At 34.4% G+C, this 22,851-nt stretch overlaps 6 protein-coding genes across 7 annotated transcripts; 3 read left to right on the top strand and 3 right to left on the bottom strand.

The window, feature by feature from the left end:
* On the bottom strand, window positions 299-2,114 carry LOC104745324 (protein yippee-like At3g11230). 2 transcript variants are annotated; one of them, XM_010466523.2, is made up of 6 exons: window positions 1,959-2,114; window positions 1,742-1,871; window positions 1,072-1,115; window positions 828-936; window positions 668-723; window positions 386-581 (listed from the first exon to the last, which is right to left on the bottom strand). In XM_010466523.2, exons 2-6 carry the CDS (start codon window positions 1,835-1,837, stop codon window positions 497-499), a joined length of 390 nt encoding a protein of 129 aa, XP_010464825.1. In that variant the 5' UTR covers window positions 1,838-1,871; window positions 1,959-2,114; the 3' UTR covers window positions 386-496. The 2 variants fall into 2 exon arrangements, with proteins under 2 accessions (XP_010464823.1, XP_010464825.1); XM_010466521.1 differs by having other exon boundaries at window positions 299-581; window positions 1,742-2,114.
* On the top strand, window positions 2,182-4,676 carry LOC104745323 (elongator complex protein 4-like). Its single transcript, XM_010466520.1, has 8 exons — window positions 2,182-2,572; window positions 2,653-2,882; window positions 2,989-3,052; window positions 3,132-3,279; window positions 3,610-3,688; window positions 3,850-4,009; window positions 4,086-4,177; window positions 4,314-4,676. Exons 1-8 carry the CDS (start codon window positions 2,431-2,433, stop codon window positions 4,479-4,481), a joined length of 1,083 nt encoding a protein of 360 aa, XP_010464822.1. The 5' UTR covers window positions 2,182-2,430; the 3' UTR covers window positions 4,482-4,676.
* LOC104745322 (GDSL esterase/lipase CPRD49-like) lies at window positions 5,066-7,409 on the top strand. Its single transcript, XM_010466519.2, has 6 exons — window positions 5,066-5,565; window positions 5,885-5,962; window positions 6,308-6,448; window positions 6,580-6,656; window positions 6,772-6,921; window positions 7,008-7,409. The coding sequence occupies exons 1-6, from the start codon at window positions 5,455-5,457 to the stop codon at window positions 7,219-7,221; spliced, it is 771 nt and encodes a 256-aa protein (XP_010464821.1). The 5' UTR covers window positions 5,066-5,454; the 3' UTR covers window positions 7,222-7,409.
* LOC104745320 (PHD finger protein ALFIN-LIKE 2-like) lies at window positions 7,883-10,411 on the top strand. The gene is made up of 5 exons (XM_010466518.2): window positions 7,883-8,230; window positions 8,314-8,346; window positions 8,441-8,663; window positions 9,637-9,760; window positions 9,846-10,411. The coding sequence occupies exons 1-5, from the start codon at window positions 8,131-8,133 to the stop codon at window positions 10,107-10,109; spliced, it is 744 nt and encodes a 247-aa protein (XP_010464820.1). The 5' UTR covers window positions 7,883-8,130; the 3' UTR covers window positions 10,110-10,411.
* LOC104745319 (leucoanthocyanidin dioxygenase) lies at window positions 11,198-14,253 on the bottom strand. The gene is made up of 5 exons (XM_010466517.2): window positions 13,840-14,253; window positions 13,426-13,673; window positions 12,567-12,897; window positions 11,561-11,842; window positions 11,198-11,457 (listed from the first exon to the last, which is right to left on the bottom strand). The coding sequence occupies exons 1-4, from the start codon at window positions 14,167-14,169 to the stop codon at window positions 11,594-11,596; spliced, it is 1,158 nt and encodes a 385-aa protein (XP_010464819.1). The 5' UTR covers window positions 14,170-14,253; the 3' UTR covers window positions 11,198-11,457; window positions 11,561-11,593.
* On the bottom strand, window positions 16,281-18,890 carry LOC104745318 (sn-2 acyl-lipid omega-3 desaturase (ferredoxin), chloroplastic). The gene is made up of 8 exons (XM_010466516.2): window positions 18,202-18,890; window positions 17,846-17,935; window positions 17,697-17,763; window positions 17,518-17,610; window positions 17,250-17,435; window positions 17,072-17,152; window positions 16,831-16,968; window positions 16,281-16,732 (listed from the first exon to the last, which is right to left on the bottom strand). Exons 1-8 carry the CDS (start codon window positions 18,699-18,701, stop codon window positions 16,541-16,543), a joined length of 1,347 nt encoding a protein of 448 aa, XP_010464818.1. The 5' UTR covers window positions 18,702-18,890; the 3' UTR covers window positions 16,281-16,540.

Below are 22,851 nucleotides of genomic sequence, written 5' to 3'. Positions count from 1 at the left end.
ACATAGACGGGTTCAGGTTCCACAAATTAGAGCTGGGGATAAAACCATAATTAACTTAACAAGATTGAATCAAACCCGTGCTTTAATGAATGAAACATTTGTCTTAGTTTGGCAAATATTCTCATCGAATTAAAGTAAAGCAAACCGCAAACGTTTGCAGAGTGTTCTTATGATAAAACATTAAAACCGAAGTGAGTTTGGTTTGAGTTGGTAAGTTGTAAATCGGAATGTGCAGCTCTGTTCAAGCTATGTACTTCATGAAGTAATTAAGTATGGAAACAATCTAAACTTGAGCATATAAGATAATGAGAGATCTTTTTAACTATGAGTCCAAAAGTAGTTGCAGGCTTGCAGCAAGACCAAAACAGTTGATCTCTTGAAGCTGTTCTAATGTAAGATGGATGGTTTACAAAAGGAGAAATGAAAACATTGGAAAAAGAATGAAGAAAGATGAAAGAGTAGGAGAGAATGTACAAATCAGATAAGAATTAGGAGATCAAGCTTCATCAGTATCGCTGTCTCCGGCTTCAACTTCTTGAGCCACCCAATAATTGTTCCCATCTGGACCCCAAACCTTGTACCTGTCAAGAATATGAACAAATGCATCACCTCAAGAATATCTCTCAGAGAAAATACATCAGCAAATTAAGATTAGTCGGGTATTAACCTTTCCAGAACAGATTTGCCTTCCTTGTACTTTTGATTCTTCTCAAAAGCAAACTCCTGAATAGTTATCAATAAGATTAGATAAGCAAGCAAGAGTCAAATGCACAAACCAACAAAAAATAGAAGAAGAAGAAGGAGAAGAAGGAGAAGAAACATCTTACATATCTCCATCCAACATAAGAACCGCATTTGACACAGTAAATATCGACAACGGTGTGCAATCCCGTCATCATCATCCTATCTTCCTCCTTCCCAGCATACACATTCACTCTGTCCACACAAATCCAAAACTGGTGATATTGAATAAGCTCTTCCTAATCCATCAACAGCTTGTGTGAAATTGCATATGCTCTTCATATTTGGCTTCCCAAAAAACCCAAATCAAACTTGAAGAAGAAAACTTACACCTTACTGAAGAGGTAAGCTTTCCCATGCCGGGATTGAAATGACTAAAAAGTAAAAACAGTCAAACAAGATGGTGTCAGTATCTTGCATATGCCAACACAATACTAAGACATTGTGAAGCCATGTAAAACCCAAGTAAGATCAAAGACTCCAACTCATTTAACCATTGGAAGAGGACAGAGTCTGACAATGTCTTCAACGATTAAGACTAACTGATTGCATTTAGCATCAAAACCACAATCAAATCCAAGATATATAACACGGCTTAGGCAGAGGATAATCTCAAGATCACGAACCATAGAAAGAGGAGAAAGAATCTAACAACGTTTGAAGCATACATTGATCTAATTGCCTACATCAGAGAGCTTAGCAACTAAACAACCAAGATGCAATAAAAATGCAGGACAGTCTCCAAACAAAGTACCCCAATGATAAATGTATCCATGATCGAGAGATATGATCATCAAGATTCCAGATATCATCAAAAGGCACATGATCTTTCTCAATCAAACTTAGATCATCTAAACATCAAAACACAATCATAGTGAGAAAGAAACACCCAAATAATGATCTGATCATCAGTAAGAAACAAAATCGCAATAATAACCCAGATTAAGATTTTAGCAGGAAAAAAAAAGTAAAAAACCCAGAAATCAAATCAGATTCAAACCTTAGAGACGACATCATCGTAGAGAGCAAGATTGGTCTTGCAGTGCTTACAACTGTAAGACTTACCTTCCAAATTCACCAAGAACAATCTCCCCATCTCTCTCTCTCTCTTAACAAACTATTCCCACAATCTATAAAAGCAATAACAAAATCAAATCGCCAAAAGAAGAGTGTCTGTGTGTGTGTGTGAGATTAAAAAGTTAGGATTTTTTTCTCACCGATTTTGGGTGAAAGGAAGAACCTTTAAAAATAGAGAAATATATCAAAAGTGTTCTTTGACGACTTATATTAAAAGCAAGAAAAATGAAAAAACACACACACACACTTTTTTTGTTGTAGTAACGTGGACCTGCCAAAGTCATGGATGATGATGGCCTTGGTACAATATATACGGAACTCCATTTTTTTATGCGACTTACGATATAATAAAATCTCTATTGTATCTTTTTCATATTACGGTTGTTTAATGGTTTGCTTCTTATCGTTTGGTTTGAGTGTAAACCCTCTGAGACACAAAGAGTCTTCTATAGAACCGAAGACCCACACCCAGCCGCGTCACTCTGCGCCGTGAAATTGAACTACGGCGAAAACAAAAAAGAAGGGTTTTTTTTTTTTTTCTGCGTTTCCTTTCTTCGCCGTAGATTTTTGAAACCTAGAGTGAGTTGCTTGTGTGATTTGATTAATTCAACTATGGCTGCACCAAACGTTCGTAGTAGTGGAAGCAGCAGCTTCTCTCGCAACATATCAGTTGTGTCATCACCTCAGATACCTGGTCTCAAATGCGGTCCTAATGGCACAACCTTTATTTCTACCGGGATTCGTGATCTTGACAGTGAGACTTCCTCCCTTTTGTATTTACATGAGAGAATTTGGTTTTGGTGCTAAAAGGATGAATCTTTTATTTGTTTCCAGGGATACTAGGTGGTGGTTATCCTTTAGGGAGCTTAGTAATGGTGATGGAAGATCCTGAAGCACCGCATCATATGGATCTTTTAAGAACTTTTATGTCTCAGGGTCTTGTTAACAACCAACCACTTCTTTATGCTAGTCCTTCTAAAGATCCCAGAGGCTTTCTTGGTACTTTGCCTCATCCTGCATCATCTAAAGAGGATAATAAGCCTACTGTGCCTGACCCTGATCAGGTGATTCTTTTCTTGTCACTGCCTTCTTTCTGTTTTGCTTTTTTCCTGATAGACATGAGAATTTTAGTTACAAATTGGGTGGTGTGCATTGTTGTTAATTTTGTAGGGAGAGAGTTTGAGGATTGCTTGGCAGTATCGGAAGTATTTGGAAAACCAGAAGAGTTCTATTGGTAATTTTGTTAGTGCGGTTATATATTGATTGAGCTACTAGTAAGTTAACATAATCCTCTTTATTTAATTCTGGATCAGATGATTACTCCAATGACTTTGATATGAGAAAGCCCTTGGAGAGGCAATATCTTAGCGGACGGCCAATAGATTGTGTCAGTCTGTTAGACTCTTCGGATCTTTCCGTTGCTCAGGACCACTGTGCTACGTTTTTATCAAAATTTCCAAGGTTGTGTGGCATACCTTTCTTATTTGATGCTTAATTACTTCTCTTCTCTCTAGTTTCGAATCCATTAATTTGTTGGCCCACTTCCATATCTATGTAGCAAAATGTGCCCAAGCTCTGTTTTTTACATCTCTCATATAATTTCAAACGTGCTACATTCTTGGGAGGGACTTAGATTTTTAAATGCTCCCAGTTTAAAGATGATACAATGTGTTTATATTGTCTTTGTTCGTCACTTTAGTTAGATATTGTTCAAATTCCACTCTTATCTTTATGGCTTTGTTAAGAAGCTTGTCCGCTTTTTCTCAAGAACCTGTGTGATGATTTCCACAGAAACAGTAGTAACATCGCATCCATTGGCCGCATTGCAATCCAGTCATTCTGCTCTCCCCTGTGTGAGTATTCTGAAAAGGTAAATTAGGAGAGTTCTCTGTAACTTGTATCCTATATTAGTCAACAAGGCTTTCTTACCAACATTCTCCTGACTCTATGATTTCTGAAACCTGAAGCTTGTACCAGGATCTTGTTGTTCTGTATTATTATTTTTTTGACATTTTGTTTCCATCAACACAGGAAACAGACATGCTTTCGTTTGTAAGATTGTTGAAAAGTATGTTGATGGTTTCAAATGCGGTAGCCATTGTCACTTTCCCGCCTTCCCTGCTCTCCCCTTCTTCCTCAAAAAGACTGCAGCACATGGCGGATACCTTACTCTCTATCAAAGCCATCCCAGGTTTGTTTCTCTGATCTTCTTATCCATTAGTAGATTATGGTACTTGTTTCTAACAAGTATCTGTTCCTTTTCCCAGATGGTGACAAGGAATTGGAGAGACTTCTCACTGGTTACAAGGACATAAATGGATTCCTCAACATACACAAGGTTGCTCGTATCAATACACAGGTATTATTCCAATTGTAGTTTTAAATGTAAAGATGCTATTACATACACAAGGTTGCACGAATTATCTTTTAATGAGAATGTCATGAACTTGATGGATATTCACTTTAGTCCTTAAACATTGGTTCTATCTAAACAGGTACCTGTAATTCTTGAGGCAAAAACGTTCTCAATGAGCTTGAAGAAGAGAAGGTTCTTGGCTCTAGAGTGTCTGAATCAAGCCCCTGTAGACGGGTCCAGTGGAACATCGTACGGCACAACCGGGAGCTGCTCAGGATCATCCAAATCCGGAGCACTTGATTTTTGAGTTGCTGAGTTAGTGATTCTTTACTTCTTCTTTAGGCTTTTGTTTGAGTTCTCTGATTTCACTCAGGGACTAAGCAACTACATTAGAGTGTTTGGTCTTTAAAACAGTTTTTTGACCTTGTCTTTAATAGAAATCAAAGTGTTCTGTTGAAAAAAAAAAAGAGATAGAAATCAACGTGGTCTTCTTCTATGCCAAGCCAAACTATGACCATGCTAATTACTAAACGGTCAATTAGTATGTTCACGTTCTGGTTGTTTATATAAATAACCAAAACATACTAAAGAAACGAAGTTGGGGACATTGAATGTTGTGTTCAAAAATATGGTTGAGCTAAATTTGGTGATCCTTTAATTTGGTGTTCCTTCACTTCCCAACTAACGACCATATCATTTGAATTATTGTTCATAAATTTCTCTACCCAATCTCCTTTATACATACTTACTTACTAGTACTACTACCTTATTCGTTTATTGACTTTTCTCCTTTCCAAAGATTCTTTCTACATGAGAAAGAAAGAAAAAGTTTTTTTTTTTTGTCAAACGTTTTTTTCATGATTTGTATTTGGTTTCAAGAGAAAAATATTAAGAGGAAAAAATAAGAATAGATAAAAATTTGTAAGAGAGAAACAAATCCTTAAAAAAGGAAATAAACAGTAATGCACGTGAGAATGGTTTTTTCAAGTTTTCGTTTTGTTTGTTTTTTTATTGTTTTATAATTTTATTCTTCTGTTATATTTCGAAAATAAATAACAAGAAGAAGAAAAAAACGAGACGTTTTTGCATTTAATCTCGCACCACACCAACAAAAAGAGTGAGAGAAAAAGAGACAAGATCGCTCAGGTTTGTTCATCATCTTTCACCGGCCGATCTCATTTGCGGCGGAGAAAGAAACAGCCTCTGGGTAAACAGAGGGAAAGAGATACGTGATTTTTGTGTTGTGTGTGTTTTGAGCAAGAAAGGTTAGAAGGAAAACAATGGTTGGACCGTCGCGGCCTCAGATCGTTTTGTTTGGATCATCCATTGTTCAGATGAGTTTTGGCCATGGTGGTTGGGGTGCTATTCTCTCCGAGGTCTATGCTCGCAAGGTACCTCTCTCTCTCTCTCTCTGGATCGCTTTCCTTCTAATTACTACACGTTTGTTCTTTAAAATTCGTTTTTTATAACGTAATTAACCACTAATAGAGAGCCTAATAGTACTATTTTTCTCCATTTGGATGAAAGCAAGAAGCTTTGCGTTGTTTGATATATTCCTGAAAGAAAAAGACAAGAACAAAAATTGCATTTAGTGCACAAAACTAAAAGGCGGTGGGAGATAGTTATGGAGGAATTTAATGTGGTTGGTGCTCTCGTTGAATAAACATGTGAGTGACTTGACTATTGTATTTCTATGAATGACGTGTATAGGCCGACATCATTCTTCGTGGATATTATGGATGGAACTCAACTCGTGCTTTGGAAGTTGTGGACAAAGTGTTCCCCAAGGTAATGTTTCAATGTTTTTTTTGGTTCTTCTCTCTTGTCAAGTGTCCCTAGACCATTAGTTTCAATGTTCGTATTGGATGATTTGTACTAAGAAAACATTGTTTTTATGAAGTTCAAAGTCTACCATTATAAATGCTCAAAAGGATTATACAAGTATATATTTTAATTGCATAGTCATGGTTAAGCATACAAGACCCTGCATCTGTTTCAAGAGAGATGTCTTTTGATTCTTGATATTGTTTGTTCACAAAATGTGTTAGAATGAGCTTAAAGTTTGTTATATAATCAGGGTACTATGCTTCTGTTTTCGTTCCACATTAAAATGCCAACTTGTAATGGATGCAGGATGCTGAGGTACAACCTTCTCTGGTGGTTGTCTATTTTGGAGGAAACGACTCAATGGCGCCTCACCCTTCTGGTCTAGGACCTCATGTTCCGCTTACTGAATACGTTGATAACATGAAGAAGATCGCTCTCCATCTTCAGGTTACTTCCTTTATAATTGTTGGTTTATTATGAGTCTTTCTCCTGTCTGTAATGTTAAAAAGCCTCTTGAAGTGGACTATGAAGAGATGGACTAAAGGGCTTATAACATCATCCTCTATGTTCTGTCTCAGAGCCTTTCAGACTCGACCCGTCTCATATTTCTTAGTTGCCCTCCAGTGGACGAGGCCAAAGTTCGTCAGAACCAAAGGTTTTTTTTTAACATCCCTGATCTTTTCCACTATCACTGTCTTGCTTCTTGGTTAGCTCCCGACTTAATGATAATGTTTCCGTGCTTTTTTTTTTTTCTTTCTTTCTCGCACAAGCCCATACTTGAGTGAGGTAATACGCACAAACGAGCTATGCAAGACTTACTCAGATGCTTGTGTGGAGCTGTGCCAAGAGCTCGGCTTAGAAGTAGTTGATCTCTTCTCTACTCTTCAAAAAGCAGATGACTGGAAAAGTGTTTGCTTCACGTAAGTATCTTTGAGTTTCCCCTGCAATACCAAATGCGATAACTAGAGAGCTTATATATTATTGGCAACAATTGTATGTATTACAGAGATGGGATACATTTGTCAGCAGAAGGAAGCAAACTAGTGGCGGGGGAGATACTGAGAGTGATAAAAGAAGCGGAATGGAAACCGTCGCTTCACTGGAAATCGATGCCAACCGAATTCTCAGAGGACTCTTCTTATGATCTTGTTTCAGCTGATGGTAAAGAGACTGTAAACTCTTCAGAATGGACTTACTTCTGGGAAGAACAATGGGACTAACAACACACAACAAACAACAACAACAACAACAACAAGAAGACCTTATCTTTATATAAATTTCACTGTCTTAAATGTACTAAAGCTTTGCTTTTACATACTTTATTGTTTACAAGTGTCTCTCTGCTATAATCTGATACCTCTCTGGCTCTCTAAAAACGTTACCATTTTTAAAAGTCTTTATTATCGTACATGGATCACAAATCTTGAATTGTTTGTCCGAAAAAGAAAAAAGAATCAAATTAAATCTTGTATCAAAGAAGAAACACACAAAAGTTTGGATCTTATAATCTCTGTATATTTCCTTTTTTGTCTACATTTACGTTTAGACAGCAACAAATGTCTTCAAACTCATCATGGTAACTAACAGTCCCGACAAGGGTTTTTTTAGTGTTTAAAGTACAAAAATCACAGAGTAACTAGATTTAGTTTAATCAACAACAACATAATAAAGTACAAACTTGCGATTTATTAATTTCTTGTAAGAAAAAATAAAGAAATTTGCGATATATTAATTTGGGCCTAAAACCTAAAACAGAAATCGAACATAAAGGGCCCATATAAAAAAAGCCTTTACCCTAAAAAGCGACGGACGCATCTTCTTCTTTTCTATTACCAAACCTTTCCGCTGACGCAACCAAACTCTCCCAAAAAAAAAAAAAATAGTTAATTTATTTTTTCTCTCTCTCTTGTGTCTTCTTCTTCCGTCTGCTTCTCCTCCATCTTCTTCCAACTCTCTCTCTCTCTCTATCTATCTCATTCTCTCTCTCTCTCTCTTCATGCCCGAACGCATCGGGTCTCAAAATCCATTGATGCAGACCTCGATCCTTTTCTACTAGCACTGATCTATACATCTTAATTTTTTTTAATATACAAATCTTCTGGGGATTTACTCTTTAAATCTGTACAGCTATGGCCGCCGCAGCCGTTTCCTCTAACCCTCGCACCGTTGAAGAGATCTTCAAAGATTATACCGCTCGTCGTACTGCTCTTCTTCGTGCTCTCACTAAAGGTCTCTCAATTTCCCAGATTTCTTCGTTATAATGCCTTTTGATTCTTTTTTTCCTTAACTTGTTTGGTTTTTTTTTGTTTCAGATGTTGATGATTTTTACTCTCAATGCGATCCGGGTAAGAAAGATTTCGACTTTGAGATACCCTTTTGTCTTCTTTTGTGAGATTTGATTACAAAATTTTGTTTGTTGTGTGTTTGGTATATGTATAGAAAAGGAGAATTTGTGTTTGTATGGACACCCAAATGAGTCATGGGAAGTGAATCTACCAGCAGAGGAAGTGCCTCCGGAGCTACCAGAGCCAGCGCTTGGTATCAATTTCGCTAGAGATGGTATGCAGAGGAAAGATTGGCTTTCTCTTGTTGCTGTTCACAGTGATTGTTGGTTGCTCTCTGTTTCTTTCTACTTTGGTGCTCGCCTTAATCGTAATGAGAGGTTACTACTTTCTCCTTTTTCTTTTTTTCTGATTCTGCATTCTCATTGTTTTTGAGCTTTCTTAAGTCAATTCTTTCACTTTTTTTTACTTGATTTCTCAATGGTTTTTGTATTCTTCTTATGTGAAACCACCTACTTGTTTTTCCTGTTATGTTCATTGTCTCTTCTAGTGTAAAGATTGAAACTTTTGTGATAATTCTTGAGTTTGCTTGGAATGAGATTGTTCCCCTTTGATGTTTGCTGATCTTTTTAGTTTCCATCTTCTGCTATGTTTTAGACTGGCTCAGACTCATATCTATGGACTTCTTGTTTGTTGCATGACTTTCATGATAGTCATCTATCTAAATTTTTCTCAGCTTTTCTTCTGGTATCTTTTGGATATTGATGCATGCCTGATATTGATATCTCAGAACGGATAATTCTGTGGAAGCATGTGGCGTATTTCAACATTTCAATAACTTTGCTGAAAAAGGTTTTGTGAAAGTTGAACATTGACAAAAAAAAAAGGTCCCTTTGACTAGTTCTAATAAGATCATATCACTGTCAATGTGTCATACATTCTATTGAACAATCTTGTTTTGGTTATTATCTTTTCCGTTGTTCTTCAAGAGAAAAGCTGTGTTTTACATTTAGAGATAGGTGTATCAATCATAGGTCCAAGAAACTTGACTTTGTTTGATCTATGTGGTTGTTTCATTTATAGTCTCTATTGATGGCTTCTCTAACCATTTTAGTTCTCTTATACTAGTAAAAAGCATTTGGTAGATGCATTCCCAAGGATAGAGAATCTAAACCTATATAGCTACTAACATATAATGCTAGATAAACATTACAATTGTTTGTTATACCGATATGAAGATTCTGACTCTCTTTTTTTCGTTTCTGCTTGCTAATAGAGTTCTTAGCTTCTCTCAGCTACCTTTTCCCAATGTGTTGTCCACTCATTGAGTTATGATATTCGTTTGATTTGCAGGAAGCGGCTATTCAGTCTGATCAATGATCTCCCAACTCTCTTTGACGTAGTGACTGGTAGGAAACCCATCAAAGACAACAAGCCAAGCTCAGATTCTGGAAGCAAATCCAGAAACGGCACTAAGGTACACACAAAAAAAGAGCTTCCTTCTTTTAGTTGTTCTGTAGATTTTCTGGTTTCTGTACTTGAAACAAAAAATGGGTTTGCAGAGATCAATAGACGGGCAGACAAAGAGCTCAACACCGAAACTAATGGAAGAGAGCTACGAGGAAGAGGAAGAAGAAGACGAGCATGGAGACACTCTCTGTGGAAGCTGTGGAGGTAATTACACAACTGATGAGTTCTGGATTTGCTGTGATGTTTGTGAACGCTGGTACCACGGGAAATGCGTTAAGATAACACCAGCTAAAGCAGAGAGCATCAAGCAGTATAAATGCCCGCCTTGCTGTGCTAAGAAAGGAGGAAGACAGTGATGGTGATGAATTGATGATGATGACCTTCTCAAAGAGACTCTGGCTCTTCTTCTTATGTTTTAATCGATATGTTAATCAACTTTTTTCTTTTTTTTTTTCTTTAACCTTTTTTTTTTTTTTTTAATTTTAAAGCATACAGAACTCTCTCTTTATATCTCCAGAAAGGGATTTCAAGAAGTTGAGAGAGAGAGAGTAGCAGCTGTTTGAGTAATATTATTATTATTCATATAAAAAAAAAAACTGAGTTGTTCCATCAAATGTGTCATGGGATTTGTATAATGTAGTCACAAATCTTTTAAGCATTGAACTGTAATTTACACTCTATCTATGTCTTTAATCTATTTAGGTCATTTTATCTATCTTAAAATTTTGTTCTAAAGAAAATTATGTGATATGTCAAAGTGGATTGATAGATGTATTCTCATTTGGCCCGAATTGTGTAAAGGGCCAACTAGTTTTGCAAGTTCTAAAAGGCACGTTAATGCGATCACAACCTTTTATAATAATGATGACTTAATAGACATAATATAGTCTTCTTATTAAATATCCATATGTATTTATAACACTAAAAAAACGAAAAACTAGTGATGTGTTCTTGTCTTCATGATTTTAGAGATGTATTATGGTGACTTTATATAGTCTTTAGTTACATATTTTTATGTTTTGAGTCAATCATTTATACAGTTAGGAATTAAAAATTCAGGTCATCTCTTAAAAAGCCAGAGCATGATGCGGGCTCACAATACAGAAATTTTATATTTGGTTGTTGAAAGTGTTATACAAGTCCGTCCAATCTTCTTCGTAACCGGTAGTTAACATCAAGCTCACAAGTCCCAACTATATATTGTAAAGAACTTAAAGCGGATCTAACGAGATTCTCTATAATAAGGTCAACACGAATTATCCTTTTATATACATTACTTAATCTAAGATGTGTACCAAAGGAAGTTATTTAAATACTAGATATTATATTAGTCACGTTCACATGTCCTATGCAATTCTTTTCTTCTTATAGAAAAACAAATTGTCTGATATATATATATATATATATATATATATATCAATTGCTCAATCAATACAGAGAAGACTAGTACCAATAAGCTCCATTATTAATGTTACTAATCATAGAGAAAGGGATAATTATTGATTAGCATGCTACAACATTAATCACATATACCAATTAATTATACTAAGAGAACGACATCTTTAGAGTTTACGTAAAGCGATAGAACCCAAAATAAAACACACATGATAATTTTTGGTATTTAATTAATTCACTTCGATCTCGATATATATGTTCGCCGATCTTTGGAATTGGTACTTCTTTGATCTTCCATAGCTTGATATCCTTCAGTATACGTATAGCACAGACAAAAAAAAAAAAGATTAACACGCGAGTATATAGATGCGAAGTTGCAAAGTAATTGAGTTGCGTAAGAAAGGGAACTCACAGTTATCGGACATTTTTGTGAAGTTCATATCATTTAACGAGGGGAGATATGAGACTCAACGTAGGATTTTCCACGTGGACCTTGCGTTCGAATAAAGAGTCTATACTGATCAAAGGTCATGGGAGGATACAAAGGAGGCATCGTAGATGTGACAAGTTGTTGCATTGGTTGGATCGGAATGTCACTCTTAGGGTTATAGAAGAATGCTAGTGAAACCCTTTCTTTTTCCGAATTCACTACTACTCGATGTTCCACGCTCTTGTATTTCGAATTGCTTAGTATCTGCCCAATTTTACAACACAGATTGTTTATTAGCATAACTATATCAAACGTATGAAACGGATATAAAACTTGCTTCTATTGCATGACTAACATCAAAAACATTAGGACCATTTTCTGTAAATAATGTTCAATTTGTTCATTCAAGTAATTTGGGATATTTTTCTTACAAATAATCATACTCTTTTTTTGGGGTGCAAGTCGTCTTTTGCAAATGTTTTTTTTTTTTCTAGATACGAGGGTGCTCTGAAAGTTACAACCACAAGAAAAAAATATTTCTCCAGTATGTATTTAAAATATCGTCTTATATAAAATCAAAACACGTGAAGAATGCTATGAAAATGACATAAATCATTACAACTAGTTTTAGAAAAAAATCTTAGTATAGTTAAATTTTGTTGGCCGCCTGAAGTTGAAACGGTTTAGTCACATATTACTATTTTAAGTCATCTCTAAAACGTGCAACCTCTATCAAGTAGTTCAGTACCAACAATATCATGACAATAGTTAGTGTAATACTTTTTTTTTTGTCAACATTTTATTGAGTGTTTTTCATTAGCACCAACATTGAATTTAATTATTTTCTGAGTAGTGAAGTATATATAAATATATATTGATATTTATATGTTTGTGTGTTTAATTAGTAACAAAAAAAAAAATGTATAGAACGTTAGAACTTGAAAGGAAAAGATTAAAAGCACAAAACGTTTATATTTTAAAAGGTTACCTGAACTTGATCGCCGAGATTAACAATGAATGCGTGGCGAAGAGGATTGACAGTGATCCATGTGTCACCGTGACGGACCTGAAGGCCGACGACTTGATCGTCCGGCAAGAGGATGGTAATGCCGCCGGGGTCGGAATGAGGAGAGAGGCCGAGGGCAAGCTCCGGTTGGGGGCATTTTGGATAATAGTTAACCCTCATACATGCACCAACTTCTTCTCCACCAAATGCTTCTTGGAGTTGATCTTCTTTTAGCCCCAAGTTTGACGATAAGATCGCCATGAGTCTCCCGCCTAGATTCACTAGTTCCTTCCCATACTCATCGATCACTTCTCTATATATATTCCATTTTAAGAGGAAGAAGAAAAAAGTATTATACATTGAATATGCTTAGTTATATTAATATTCTTGAGTAGGATAAAGAATTTTTATATTGAAATTGTAGATGAATATAACAACAAGGCTAATTTTAAATAAAATGAATTAAAATATTCAACTCTTGCTTAGAATATTATTAAAATTGTTTATAAAAATATAATTAAATATAACAACATGGTAGTGTAATCAACATGATCGCCAACCAACATAACAACACATGAATCATTTTTATTGATTATGCCTAAATTATTTTTCAAAGACCAGAATCATAGTTTATGGTTTCTTTTAGTATTGCAGAAAACATAAAGAACAGTTTATATAGTTTCTGACTAGAGTCTCCAACCCCCNAATAATCCGATGACAATAACACTAGCTAAAAAATCTCAAGTTCTCAAAACTCATAGAAATAATCCAACCCAAAACTAGTTAATCATCTAAACATACACATATATAAAAATATAGACTTAGAGGCTTAATTAAGTACCTAATGTTAGTAGGTAAAGAAGGCCATTTGTTGGAATCCTTCAAGGGAAGAGGACGAAAGTGGAGATAGTAATAATCATTCCAATCAAGAATGGCTCCTTTTTCCACACCCAATCTGCTTCCGTATCCTTCATAGGTCTTTGGGGAGTTTGAGTAAACTTCTTTGGCTTCGACGGGTAAATTGAAGAAGCTTCTCCAAGTTTCTCTAGCTGCGTCCATCAGCTCCGGCTTCACCCCATGGTTGATCACCTGAAAATATTGAATTCGGCCATGTAAAAATTGAACTCGGCCAACGTATATATATATATATATATATATACGTTTGAGACTCTAGTTTGAGACTCTAGTATATATATACGGAAACCGAGTCTAGTTTGAGACTCGGTTTCCGAACCATGTCCAGTGCCATTCTTACCTGAAAGAATCCCCATTCACGGCATGCCTCAGATATCCTCTTTTTGTCGTCTTCGTTGCCAGAGAAGAGGCTGTCTAGGTCTATGACCGGGATATTTAAGGCGGCAGCTTCCGGCTGGTGGTTGATGATGGTGGTTTGAGGGCGTTGAGATGGCGGCTTGATGTAACGTTCGGGTAGGTTGGTGAGGTTGCTCTCGGCTAGGGATTGGACTCGGACGATGGGTTCTGGCCACTTTTCACCGAGGCCATTCTTGTTCTTGACTTCTTGTTCTCGGTCGTTGAAGCCGTTCTTGCTCTCAGGCTCAATCTTTATCTCGTCTTGGTTGTTCATGTTGTCTGTTCTGGCTTATTAATCTTGCTCTTTTTCTTCTACTTGTTCATGAGAAGTTGTGAAGTGGTGTTATATATATATATATATATATATATATATATATATATATATATATAGATGGCGTGGTTTCTTAGAGACAGTGAAGGAGAGAAAAGGATGGAAGAAGATTTGAATTAGCAAAAATAAATGAATTGTGAATGTTAATCATCTTACACATGTAAGTAAAATCAACTCGGACCGACATATTTCAGACTATTATATTCTCGTAAATCCGAATTTTAAAAATTATTATTTTAAAAAGTATAACTGAAAAGATTGTTATCGATGTTGGAACCGGTAATCGTAACCGATGCTGGAATCAGTAATCGTAACGGATGAGTGAATCGAATAGAGTCCATACGATTGAGGCTGTGTGTTTGTTAGTATATTTTATGAAAACGTGTATAAAATGGTTTTTGATACGTGGTAAAAAAGATTGAAAATGATGTACGAAGGGATTCCAACTAATAACACGTAGAATTTTTTTAGACTTATTTGATAGTAAATCCAAATCGCAAACTAACATTTTCCTGTGGAAAGTTTTAGCTTGCTTACAAATAATTTTAGAACATAAAAGGAACATGTGGAAATGTTTTTTGTTTGTGAAAATTTGCTTTACCATTACAAATTTTGTTTTTGTTATACTAACAAGTAACAATACAATAGTAGAAGTTGACGACGTACCCAACCTTAAAATATATAATGACTTAAGATGTATACTAAAAGAATATGACTTCAACGTTTTCATTTTCAATAGATGATTATTTTGTGGCATGCTGTAGCAAAGTAGGCGCCCGCAGAATATCTAGTGAAAACTCTGAATTTGGCCGCACGCTTGTTGTATATATTCGACATACCAATCGAAAAAAAAAAAAAAAAAAAAAAAANCCAATCAAAAAAGTTTCGTTCAATATTTTGCTAACCCATATCTAGTTCAAGATTACTTTGTTGAATTGTTTAAGCAGAGGCATGTAATCTTTCCAAAAGAGAGTATTCTCTAGATGTAACATGGGCAAACTTCTATTAATAAAGGTATGGTTCGTTGACCATCTAAGCAGAAGGCCGGCCGACGACTTCCCAATAATAGAAACATGGTTCATTGAACATGGAAGGCACATGTACATTACTAACCAACTACTTATTGTGGAACTGTAACAAATGTACTCATCCCAATATTTAATGCAACAAAGTTAGGGAAATTAGGAGGAACAATTATGATTGTATTTAGAACAATATCCAATGTGAAAAAAATATATGTTCTTTTAGTATATATGTACATGACTAACCAACTACCTATTGTGTAACATATATGTACATGACTAACCAACTACCTATTGTGTAACAATTGTACTCATCCCATTTCTCATATTAATTAATGAATCAAATTTTGGGAGGTTAGGAAGAATAATTATGATTGTACGTGTTTAGAATAATATCCAATGTGATAAAAAAAAATGTGCTTTAGTCTTTACACAACCTAAAATAGTAAAATTATGTATGGACACACTGAAATTTCTGTACTTAGCTTAAAACGAAAGACAAGTATATATTTTAAAAGTTGTTTAGTTACCATGTTACTACACCATTCATATTCGATTTACACAAAATAGACTTTCAATTTTTATATGTAAGGTACTTGTAAATTTTGCTTACTCTTTATTGTAGGATGCAATGCATATCAAAATAATTATTTCTACATATAGAACTGGAAAAAAAGATAGTTTTTAAAACATGCTAACACTACACAAATGGATATCGAATATTACATTTAAACAAACAGAATAATTTACTTTTGACATCCAAAGAAAATGACTTTCCATGAAATTTAGTGCTATTATCAAAGCATGTTGCGTTACATCAAATTGATGTTATACTAGTGCTCTGCGATTTGCATTCGTAAATCGTAATACACATTTTACATGCTCATTTTTTTTGTAGTCAATTCACTACTCCACTTGATTATACTGTCATCTTACTTTATGTTTTCTTTTCGTCATTTAATTTTTTTTTCTTGTAAAGTAATGTAGTTAACTAGCTACCACATGACCAAATAGCCAACTATAAGAAAGAACTAATCAAACTAAAAATGTTTGGTTTGTTTTAATCATCCAGTTACAAAATATTTATAAACCTTCATAAGGATGAATCTAAGATAGTGCAACATATATTATATAGATTCAGATATTAAAAACACATTTTTTTGTTTCCATCTGATCTGATCTGATTTGTCTCTGGTGGGTGACACAATAAATTGATAGTAAACAAAAAAAATGCAGCTGGTCAGAAATAGAAGAACTTCACAGCTTCTCCCTCTATCTCTGCCTGCTTCATTTCAATCTGCTCCCACTTTGATCTCTCCATACATATTTGGATCTGCTTTATAGTATACAACATCTCCTTCGTCGCTCACGTAATGATCTTCTTTGATACTTTTTGCTAGAATTCCCAGTAAGTGTAATGGCAAAGGTCCAGACTTATCAGGCTCCCTGTAATACTTCCCTAATACTGGTTTAACTGCTTCCGTCTGCAAGAAAGCAAAAGTTTGTAAGCATTTGTTTCGCATGTAAACCAATTTTACCAAAACACAAACAGTCTTTTAGTTTTTTTGTTTCAATTACTTACTGCTTCTACAAGATGATAATGTGGGATCTGTGGGAAAAGATGATGTATCACATGCGTTCCAATGTCATGGTGGATGTTATTGATCACTCCATAGTCACGATCCAATGTTGTAAGTCCTCCTCTCAGGTAACTCCATTCCTGTTTTGAGAGAATCATGAGATTTACAAAGCATTGGCTTTAACCTTAAAAAGAGAGAGCATTATAGCCAAAGAACAGTGAAAGAAGAGACTATGCGTTTTACCTTGCCACGGTACCAAGGGAGCTTATCTTCATGACCGTGGTGATGCAGGTACGTCACAAAGTCCAACCACATTACATTTATCTGCATTAGACATGGAAACAAATTTCGGGTAAGGCAGATGAAATAATACACAAATTGCCTAGTCTGAGACAGAGGAGAGTTGACAGCAGCGCATTACCCAATAAGGAATCCCGTAGAGTTTGAGCATTTGAACTGGACCAACAACGAAGTTGAGACAGATAAGCAGAGCAGCCATTGCAGTCCAACAAGCTGTAGAAGTGAGAACATCCGTTTTCTCTTTAGGGAGGAACAAGTCGCTTTCAGGATGGTAATGAGAACCCTTTTTCCCCGGACTTCGAGCCCACTGAATCAGATGAAGAAAACATTAGCCTGTTTACATGATGTGTCTCAGCTTAAGTTACCATAACAAAATAAACTAGTTTTACCAAGTAGAAAGGGTATGCAAGCATCACAAGAGGCAGTGTGAATCTAAAGAATCTAGTCGGTTTGTCCAAACTCTGGTAGATTTTCTCAGACATCTGCAATTACAAAAACAGTAAGAAAACATCAAACACCAAAAGGATTGAACCAAGATAACCAAAAAAGCCTGTGTTAGTAGACTTACAGGATGCCAAGATTCGTCGTTCTCAACATGTCCATGGTTCTGGTGGTGAGTTCTGTGGCTAATTCTCCTACAGAACCAAGAAAAGTCATATGAGATTCTGCATGCAAGTGGTTTTATTGAGTTAGAATGAATTGAAAAGCAAAACTCACCAGCCATGGTAAGGTACCAGAATAGAGGAATGAAGCAGATGTCCCACCACATTGTTCAACCTCGGATTATTAGAGAAGCTTCCATGTCCACTACAATATGATCAACAACAAAAATTAATAATTTCATTGACAATTCAAAAGGAGATTACACAGAGTTGCAAAACCATTAACCAGTAGCTAATTGGATTGGTCTACAAACAACATGATAATGATAATGACAGATTGTAATAACCTCAGAAACCAATTGTGTCCAATAGAGATAGGGTTTGTTCAATTGGTTCCAAAATCAAAGTGAGAATCATCCAAAGTTGACCAAATCAATACTAAACAACAAAAAAGGTAGGGTTTTTAATTACCAGTCATGACCAAGAACAAAGAGAGCCCAAAACATGGTGCCTTGAGCGAGCCAATAGAGAGGCCAAACAATCCAATTGTTGAGGTAAGCAGCTCCAGCAGCCAATGCAAAGACGATAGCGACATCTCTCAAAACATAACTCATAGACTTCCATGGATTCTTAACCCAACAATGCTTAGGTATAGCTGCTCTGATATCTGCTAAATTGAACGGAGGAGGAGCACCTGGGTCAAACCTCTGCTTCTCTTCTTCTTCTTCCTTTAATGGAGACTCATCAACTATTGGTGTTGTCGTCGTCAATGGTACACTCACATTCAAAGACCAATTCTTACCGAACCCATCTCGTGAACAAGCGAGAGGAGACGATGATGTTTTGTAAGAAGTAAAAGGTCTGAATTTGAAGATGGGTTTGTTGTTGTTAGAGACGAAATTGGATCTGGGTGTTGTGTAGATTCTGGGGAGTGGTCTTATCCCACATTCTGATAAGACCAAGTTCGCCATTACAGCTCTCTCTCTCCCCCAGAAGTACAAAACAAAAAAAGGGAGAGCCTTTTTTTTTTTTTTGGGGTTTCTCTGTTTAAACGAGTGGTGGTTATAGGGGAAGGAGACGAGAGAGAGATAGATAATGAATGTTGCTGAGAGATTTTGATTATTATTAATTTATATAATGAACCACCGTCCAACTCCACCACTTGTGTTGCAGCTGCTTCTACGTCGCTTATCGTCGTCTCCCCAATAAGGTGAGGAGGGAACTTAATTACTTACTAGTGGTGATGATGTGAGGTCAATTTAGATACAACCAAGGTTCGTCGTCAACACGGATTCGATTTCATCTCGTTTTAAATTCTTTGTTTTTTTTAAGTCTTTTTCTTTGGTTATGAATGATGTCAATTTAGTTTAATAGGCCTTTGAGAAAAAAAAATATAGTTTGTTTAAAGAGAATAATAAAATAATGAGGCATATGTTTCATGACCCTAACTTTTATATGAAGGTATAGCAAATTTTATACACATTATATTAGTGAGTCTATAACATTGTTAGACAAGAAAAGAGGTGTTTGGTGAAGAAACCTGTTTTAGAATTTGAGTCAATTACGTCTCAATGTTTTCATATCTTTTACTTATTGTTGCTTTATTTTGATGGAGACAAAACCAATCTCATACTGGTAGTCAAGTTACATTGGTACATAAGGAAGGCGTGCGTCGTGGACGGTGCACATAAATTTGAACTAAGTGGTGGAACCTATCATTCAAAAAAGCCCAAACCAAATTGAACGGGCTGGAAATATGTTTTGGCATAATGGATGAAAAACAAAATTTGTGAAATCAAACAAACCAAATCCAACCAAAAAATGCACACATATAATCTATAATTTTTATGATCGATTCCTTAGCCTGATCTTTTTGCCGAATGTGCTTTTATACCCAAATCGGAACTCACCTAATTCAAGCAACGACGTCGTATTGAATAGATTGTTGCCACACCATTCATGTCTTAGTCAAAAGTCATCACAGTTAAACGTCTGGCTAACACCATTGAGGTAATTTCAATTAGGTAATGGTTTGAACTTGAAAATATATGATCATTACCGATTTGGCAAAAAATACATGTGTTGCTAAGGCGCATATGTTGTAGCTGAAATATATATTAACCCAAACACGGCTTAAGATAAGAGATATATATATATCTTATTATATAAATCTTAGTTTTCAAAGTTAGTAACTCACCAGATCGTGACACATGTTAATTTTAAAGAGATATATATATATATATATCTTATTATATAAATCTTAGTTTTCAAAGTTAGTAACTCACCAGATCGTGACACATGTTAATTTTAACGATCACATATCAAAGTTAAAAACTTACCAGTTCATGACATGTGTCAATTTTAACGATCAGAGATCAAAGTTAGTAACTCATCAGATCGTGACACATGTCAATTTTAAAAAGTTAGTAAAACATAACACCAATCAAAATACAAAAAAACACCATGTCATATCATATATCATATTAATAAAATATATCAAAAATAAATTGAAAAGACAAAACAAATTAAGGAAACAAATTATATAGATTTTTTAATAAGAAAATTATATCGGTTTGGGTTTATAAAAGAATGGCTAGAGTGTAGATTTTACGGTTAAATAAAATTATATGTCAGTTTGGGTTTACAAAAGAGTGATTAAGGTTTAGATTTTACAATTTTATGTCGGGTTGGGTTTACAAAATAGTGGTTAAGGTTTAGATTTTATAATTAAACGAAATTATATGTCGATTTGGGTTTACAAAAGAGTGTTTAGGGTTTAGATTTTACATTCTAACAAATTTATATGTCGGTTTGGGTTTATAAAAGAGTGGTTAGAGTTTAGATTTTACAATTAAAGAAAATTAAATGTCGGTTTGGGTTTATAAAAGAGTGGTTAGGGTTTAGATTTTACAATTAAACAAATTTGTATTTCAATTTGGGTTTATAAATGAGTGGTTAGAGTTTAAATTACATAATTAAACAAAATTATATGTCGGTTTGAGTTTATAAAAAAATAATTTGGATTTAGATATTATAATTAAAAACTAAAATATAATGTTTAGAATTAATAACTTTAAAATTGAATGATATACAGATTTTGTTTCTTTAATTAATAATTTGTTTCCTTAATTAAAAGGGGTGAATAAGAGAGGTTCACCCCTAGGGGTGAACCCAATAATTGTCCTAATAATATACATGCTTAGTGAATTACTTTTTTTGTTTATACATGTCAAAATCTTATTGAGAAAACACGTAGAATATAAGTAGTGTACAATGGAAAATATATTAGTTTTGTTAATTTAGAATTTTTTTTTAGATATAAACATGTAAATTTTATTTAGATTTAATGTTATTTTCTTAATTAACTGTTTCAAAAATAATAATTTTTGACACGTGTCAACATCTCATCAATATACTTGGCATGTGTCATGGTCATGTTAATGACTTATTTGAAAAGCCAACTTTATATAAAAAAAGATTTTTTTAATATAATAAAAAGATTAGTTCAGACTTCAATTCAAGCTTTTTTCCTAAGACTGACAATCGGTTCTTCATGATCTCTGTTTTCTTCGCACGTGCCTTTACAAATCTTGTTGCAGTACTCAATATCCGAAATTGGCTAACCATAGAGACATAATATATATATATATATATATATATATTTGTGCAATTTAAGACATAAGATTTAATGTGTTAGGTTATATATTATAAAGGTTATATAGGAGTATAATTATACGACCAAATATGGATGACACATAGTATATTTATTTTACCATGTAGTGGTTGAGAATTTTTGTAACAGTGAAACTTTGATTTTTTTTTTTTTTTGTCGTCTACAGTGAAACTTTTGATATGGATGGCACATAGTATATTTATCTAAGTTATTTTTTAATATAATAAGATTACAATTATCTTATGCTTTGTTTTATCAAACTTGAAAACGGTAAATTCTGATCGTTAAAATTGACACGTGTTACGATCTGATGAGTTACTAACTTTGATATTTAATCGTTAAAATTGACACGTGTCACGATCTGATGAGTTATTAACTTTGATCTATGATCGTTAAAACTAACACGTGTCACGATCAGGTGAGTTACTAACTTTGAGAACCCAACTTTATATAATAAGATATAAATTATGTTATTGTTTTTAAAAGTTTTTTTTGGATAAACATCATGCAATAAAATCATTTGCTAAATATAAAGGCTTGAAAAAAATACATATTTTGTAATTTTAATATTGTGAATGATTCTAGATAAGTATCCGTGCTATAACACTGGTTAAGTTTTATTTAGTAATCTATCTTGTAACCCACTATTTAACTTGTAACCAATCAATCTATCAATTTCGTAAACTATCTTTGGTTAACGTTGTGGTCTATCGATAAAATCTGTGGAAAATAAATTTGTAATATTATGTTGAAAGATCTTTGAAAACAACATGATATAGGACTAAAATCTTCCAAAAATACAGTTTGGAATATTCATGATTTTATTTGTTACCATTAATATATCAATTATCAATTTGGAATATCCCTAATATTTAAGTGTAACAATTAATATTAATATATGACTTAATCTACAACTTATCTATAACCTATTTGTAATCATTTATTAAAAATATAAAGTCTACAAAATCTATGTTGTGTACTTCCCTTTTATTAAAAAGTAGATAATATATATATATATAAAGAACAATCATGACCTCTTTTCAAATCATTTTGTGGCTCAACTCTTCTGGTTCTTAAAGTTGCCTTACCTTTTTTTTCCAATGATTAGAAGCATGTCTCGTTTCGCAAAATAATGTACATGCCACATAAACAAAAATTCTATCCCCTAAATCGTTCTTCATTTCACCTAATTCAGTAGTGCGGATCTTGCATCCGCAACTATAGATGGCATTTTGAATGGTTCATATAATAAAGTAGAGGCTTGGAATAAGTCTAGTCCATTGTTGCTAAGCCGCATATGTTATCATGATATGAACTTTAAACATGAATTAAATAATGAAAATGGTTGAGGGAAAGAACGGTTTATAAAATAACATAATTATTATAAAAGATATGAAATAGAAGGCATATGCAATCTAAGGATCAACAACCTTCTACGCACATACACA

This window comes from Camelina sativa, chromosome 15, assembly GCF_000633955.1.
Source record: "Camelina sativa cultivar DH55 chromosome 15, Cs, whole genome shotgun sequence".
Lineage (NCBI taxonomy): Eukaryota > Viridiplantae > Streptophyta > Magnoliopsida > Brassicales > Brassicaceae > Camelina > Camelina sativa.
The sequence above is the reverse complement of the archived record's forward strand: the minus strand, read 5'-3'. Positions and strand labels throughout refer to the sequence as shown.

Bases quoted from the DNA above. Each gene is read 5' to 3' on its own strand.
- LOC104745324 (XM_010466521.1), bottom strand. From the start codon at position 1,837: ATGGGGAGATTGTTCTTGGTGAATTTGGAAGGTAAGTCTTACAGTTGT. The intron at 724-827 runs GTAAGATGTTTC...ATAACTATTCAG, and splicing joins CTTATGTTGGATGGAGATAT to GAGTTTGCTTTTGAGAAGAA. The intron at 582-667 runs GTTAATACCCGA...TATTCTTGACAG, and splicing joins GGCAAATCTGTTCTGGAAAG to GTACAAGGTTTGGGGTCCAG.
- LOC104745323 (XM_010466520.1), top strand. From the start codon at position 2,431: ATGGCTGCACCAAACGTTCGTAGTAGTGGAAGCAGCAGCTTCTCTCGC. The intron at 3,053-3,131 runs GTAATTTTGTTA...ATTCTGGATCAG, and splicing joins AAACCAGAAGAGTTCTATTG to ATGATTACTCCAATGACTTT. The intron at 3,689-3,849 runs GTAAATTAGGAG...CCATCAACACAG, and splicing joins TGTGTGAGTATTCTGAAAAG to GAAACAGACATGCTTTCGTT.
- LOC104745322 (XM_010466519.2), top strand. From the start codon at position 5,455: ATGGTTGGACCGTCGCGGCCTCAGATCGTTTTGTTTGGATCATCCATT. The intron at 6,449-6,579 runs GTTACTTCCTTT...GTTCTGTCTCAG, and splicing joins AGATCGCTCTCCATCTTCAG to AGCCTTTCAGACTCGACCCG. The intron at 6,657-6,771 runs GTTTTTTTTTAA...TTCTCGCACAAG, and splicing joins AAAGTTCGTCAGAACCAAAG to CCCATACTTGAGTGAGGTAA.
- LOC104745320 (XM_010466518.2), top strand. From the start codon at position 8,131: ATGGCCGCCGCAGCCGTTTCCTCTAACCCTCGCACCGTTGAAGAGATC. The intron at 8,347-8,440 runs GTAAGAAAGATT...GTATATGTATAG, and splicing joins TTACTCTCAATGCGATCCGG to AAAAGGAGAATTTGTGTTTG. The intron at 8,664-9,636 runs GTTACTACTTTC...TTTGATTTGCAG, and splicing joins CGCCTTAATCGTAATGAGAG to GAAGCGGCTATTCAGTCTGA.
- LOC104745319 (XM_010466517.2), bottom strand. From the start codon at position 14,169: ATGAACAACCAAGACGAGATAAAGATTGAGCCTGAGAGCAAGAACGGC. The intron at 13,674-13,839 runs GTAAGAATGGCA...CAATATTTTCAG, and splicing joins GTGAATGGGGATTCTTTCAG to GTGATCAACCATGGGGTGAA. The intron at 12,898-13,425 runs GTACTTAATTAA...GAATATATATAG, and splicing joins TCTTTACCTACTAACATTAG to AGAAGTGATCGATGAGTATG.
- LOC104745318 (XM_010466516.2), bottom strand. From the start codon at position 18,701: ATGGCGAACTTGGTCTTATCAGAATGTGGGATAAGACCACTCCCCAGA. The intron at 17,764-17,845 runs GTGAGTTTTGCT...TTGGTTCTGTAG, and splicing joins CTGGTACCTTACCATGGCTG to GAGAATTAGCCACAGAACTC. The intron at 16,969-17,071 runs GTAAAACGCATA...CTCTCAAAACAG, and splicing joins TCCCTTGGTACCGTGGCAAG to GAATGGAGTTACCTGAGAGG.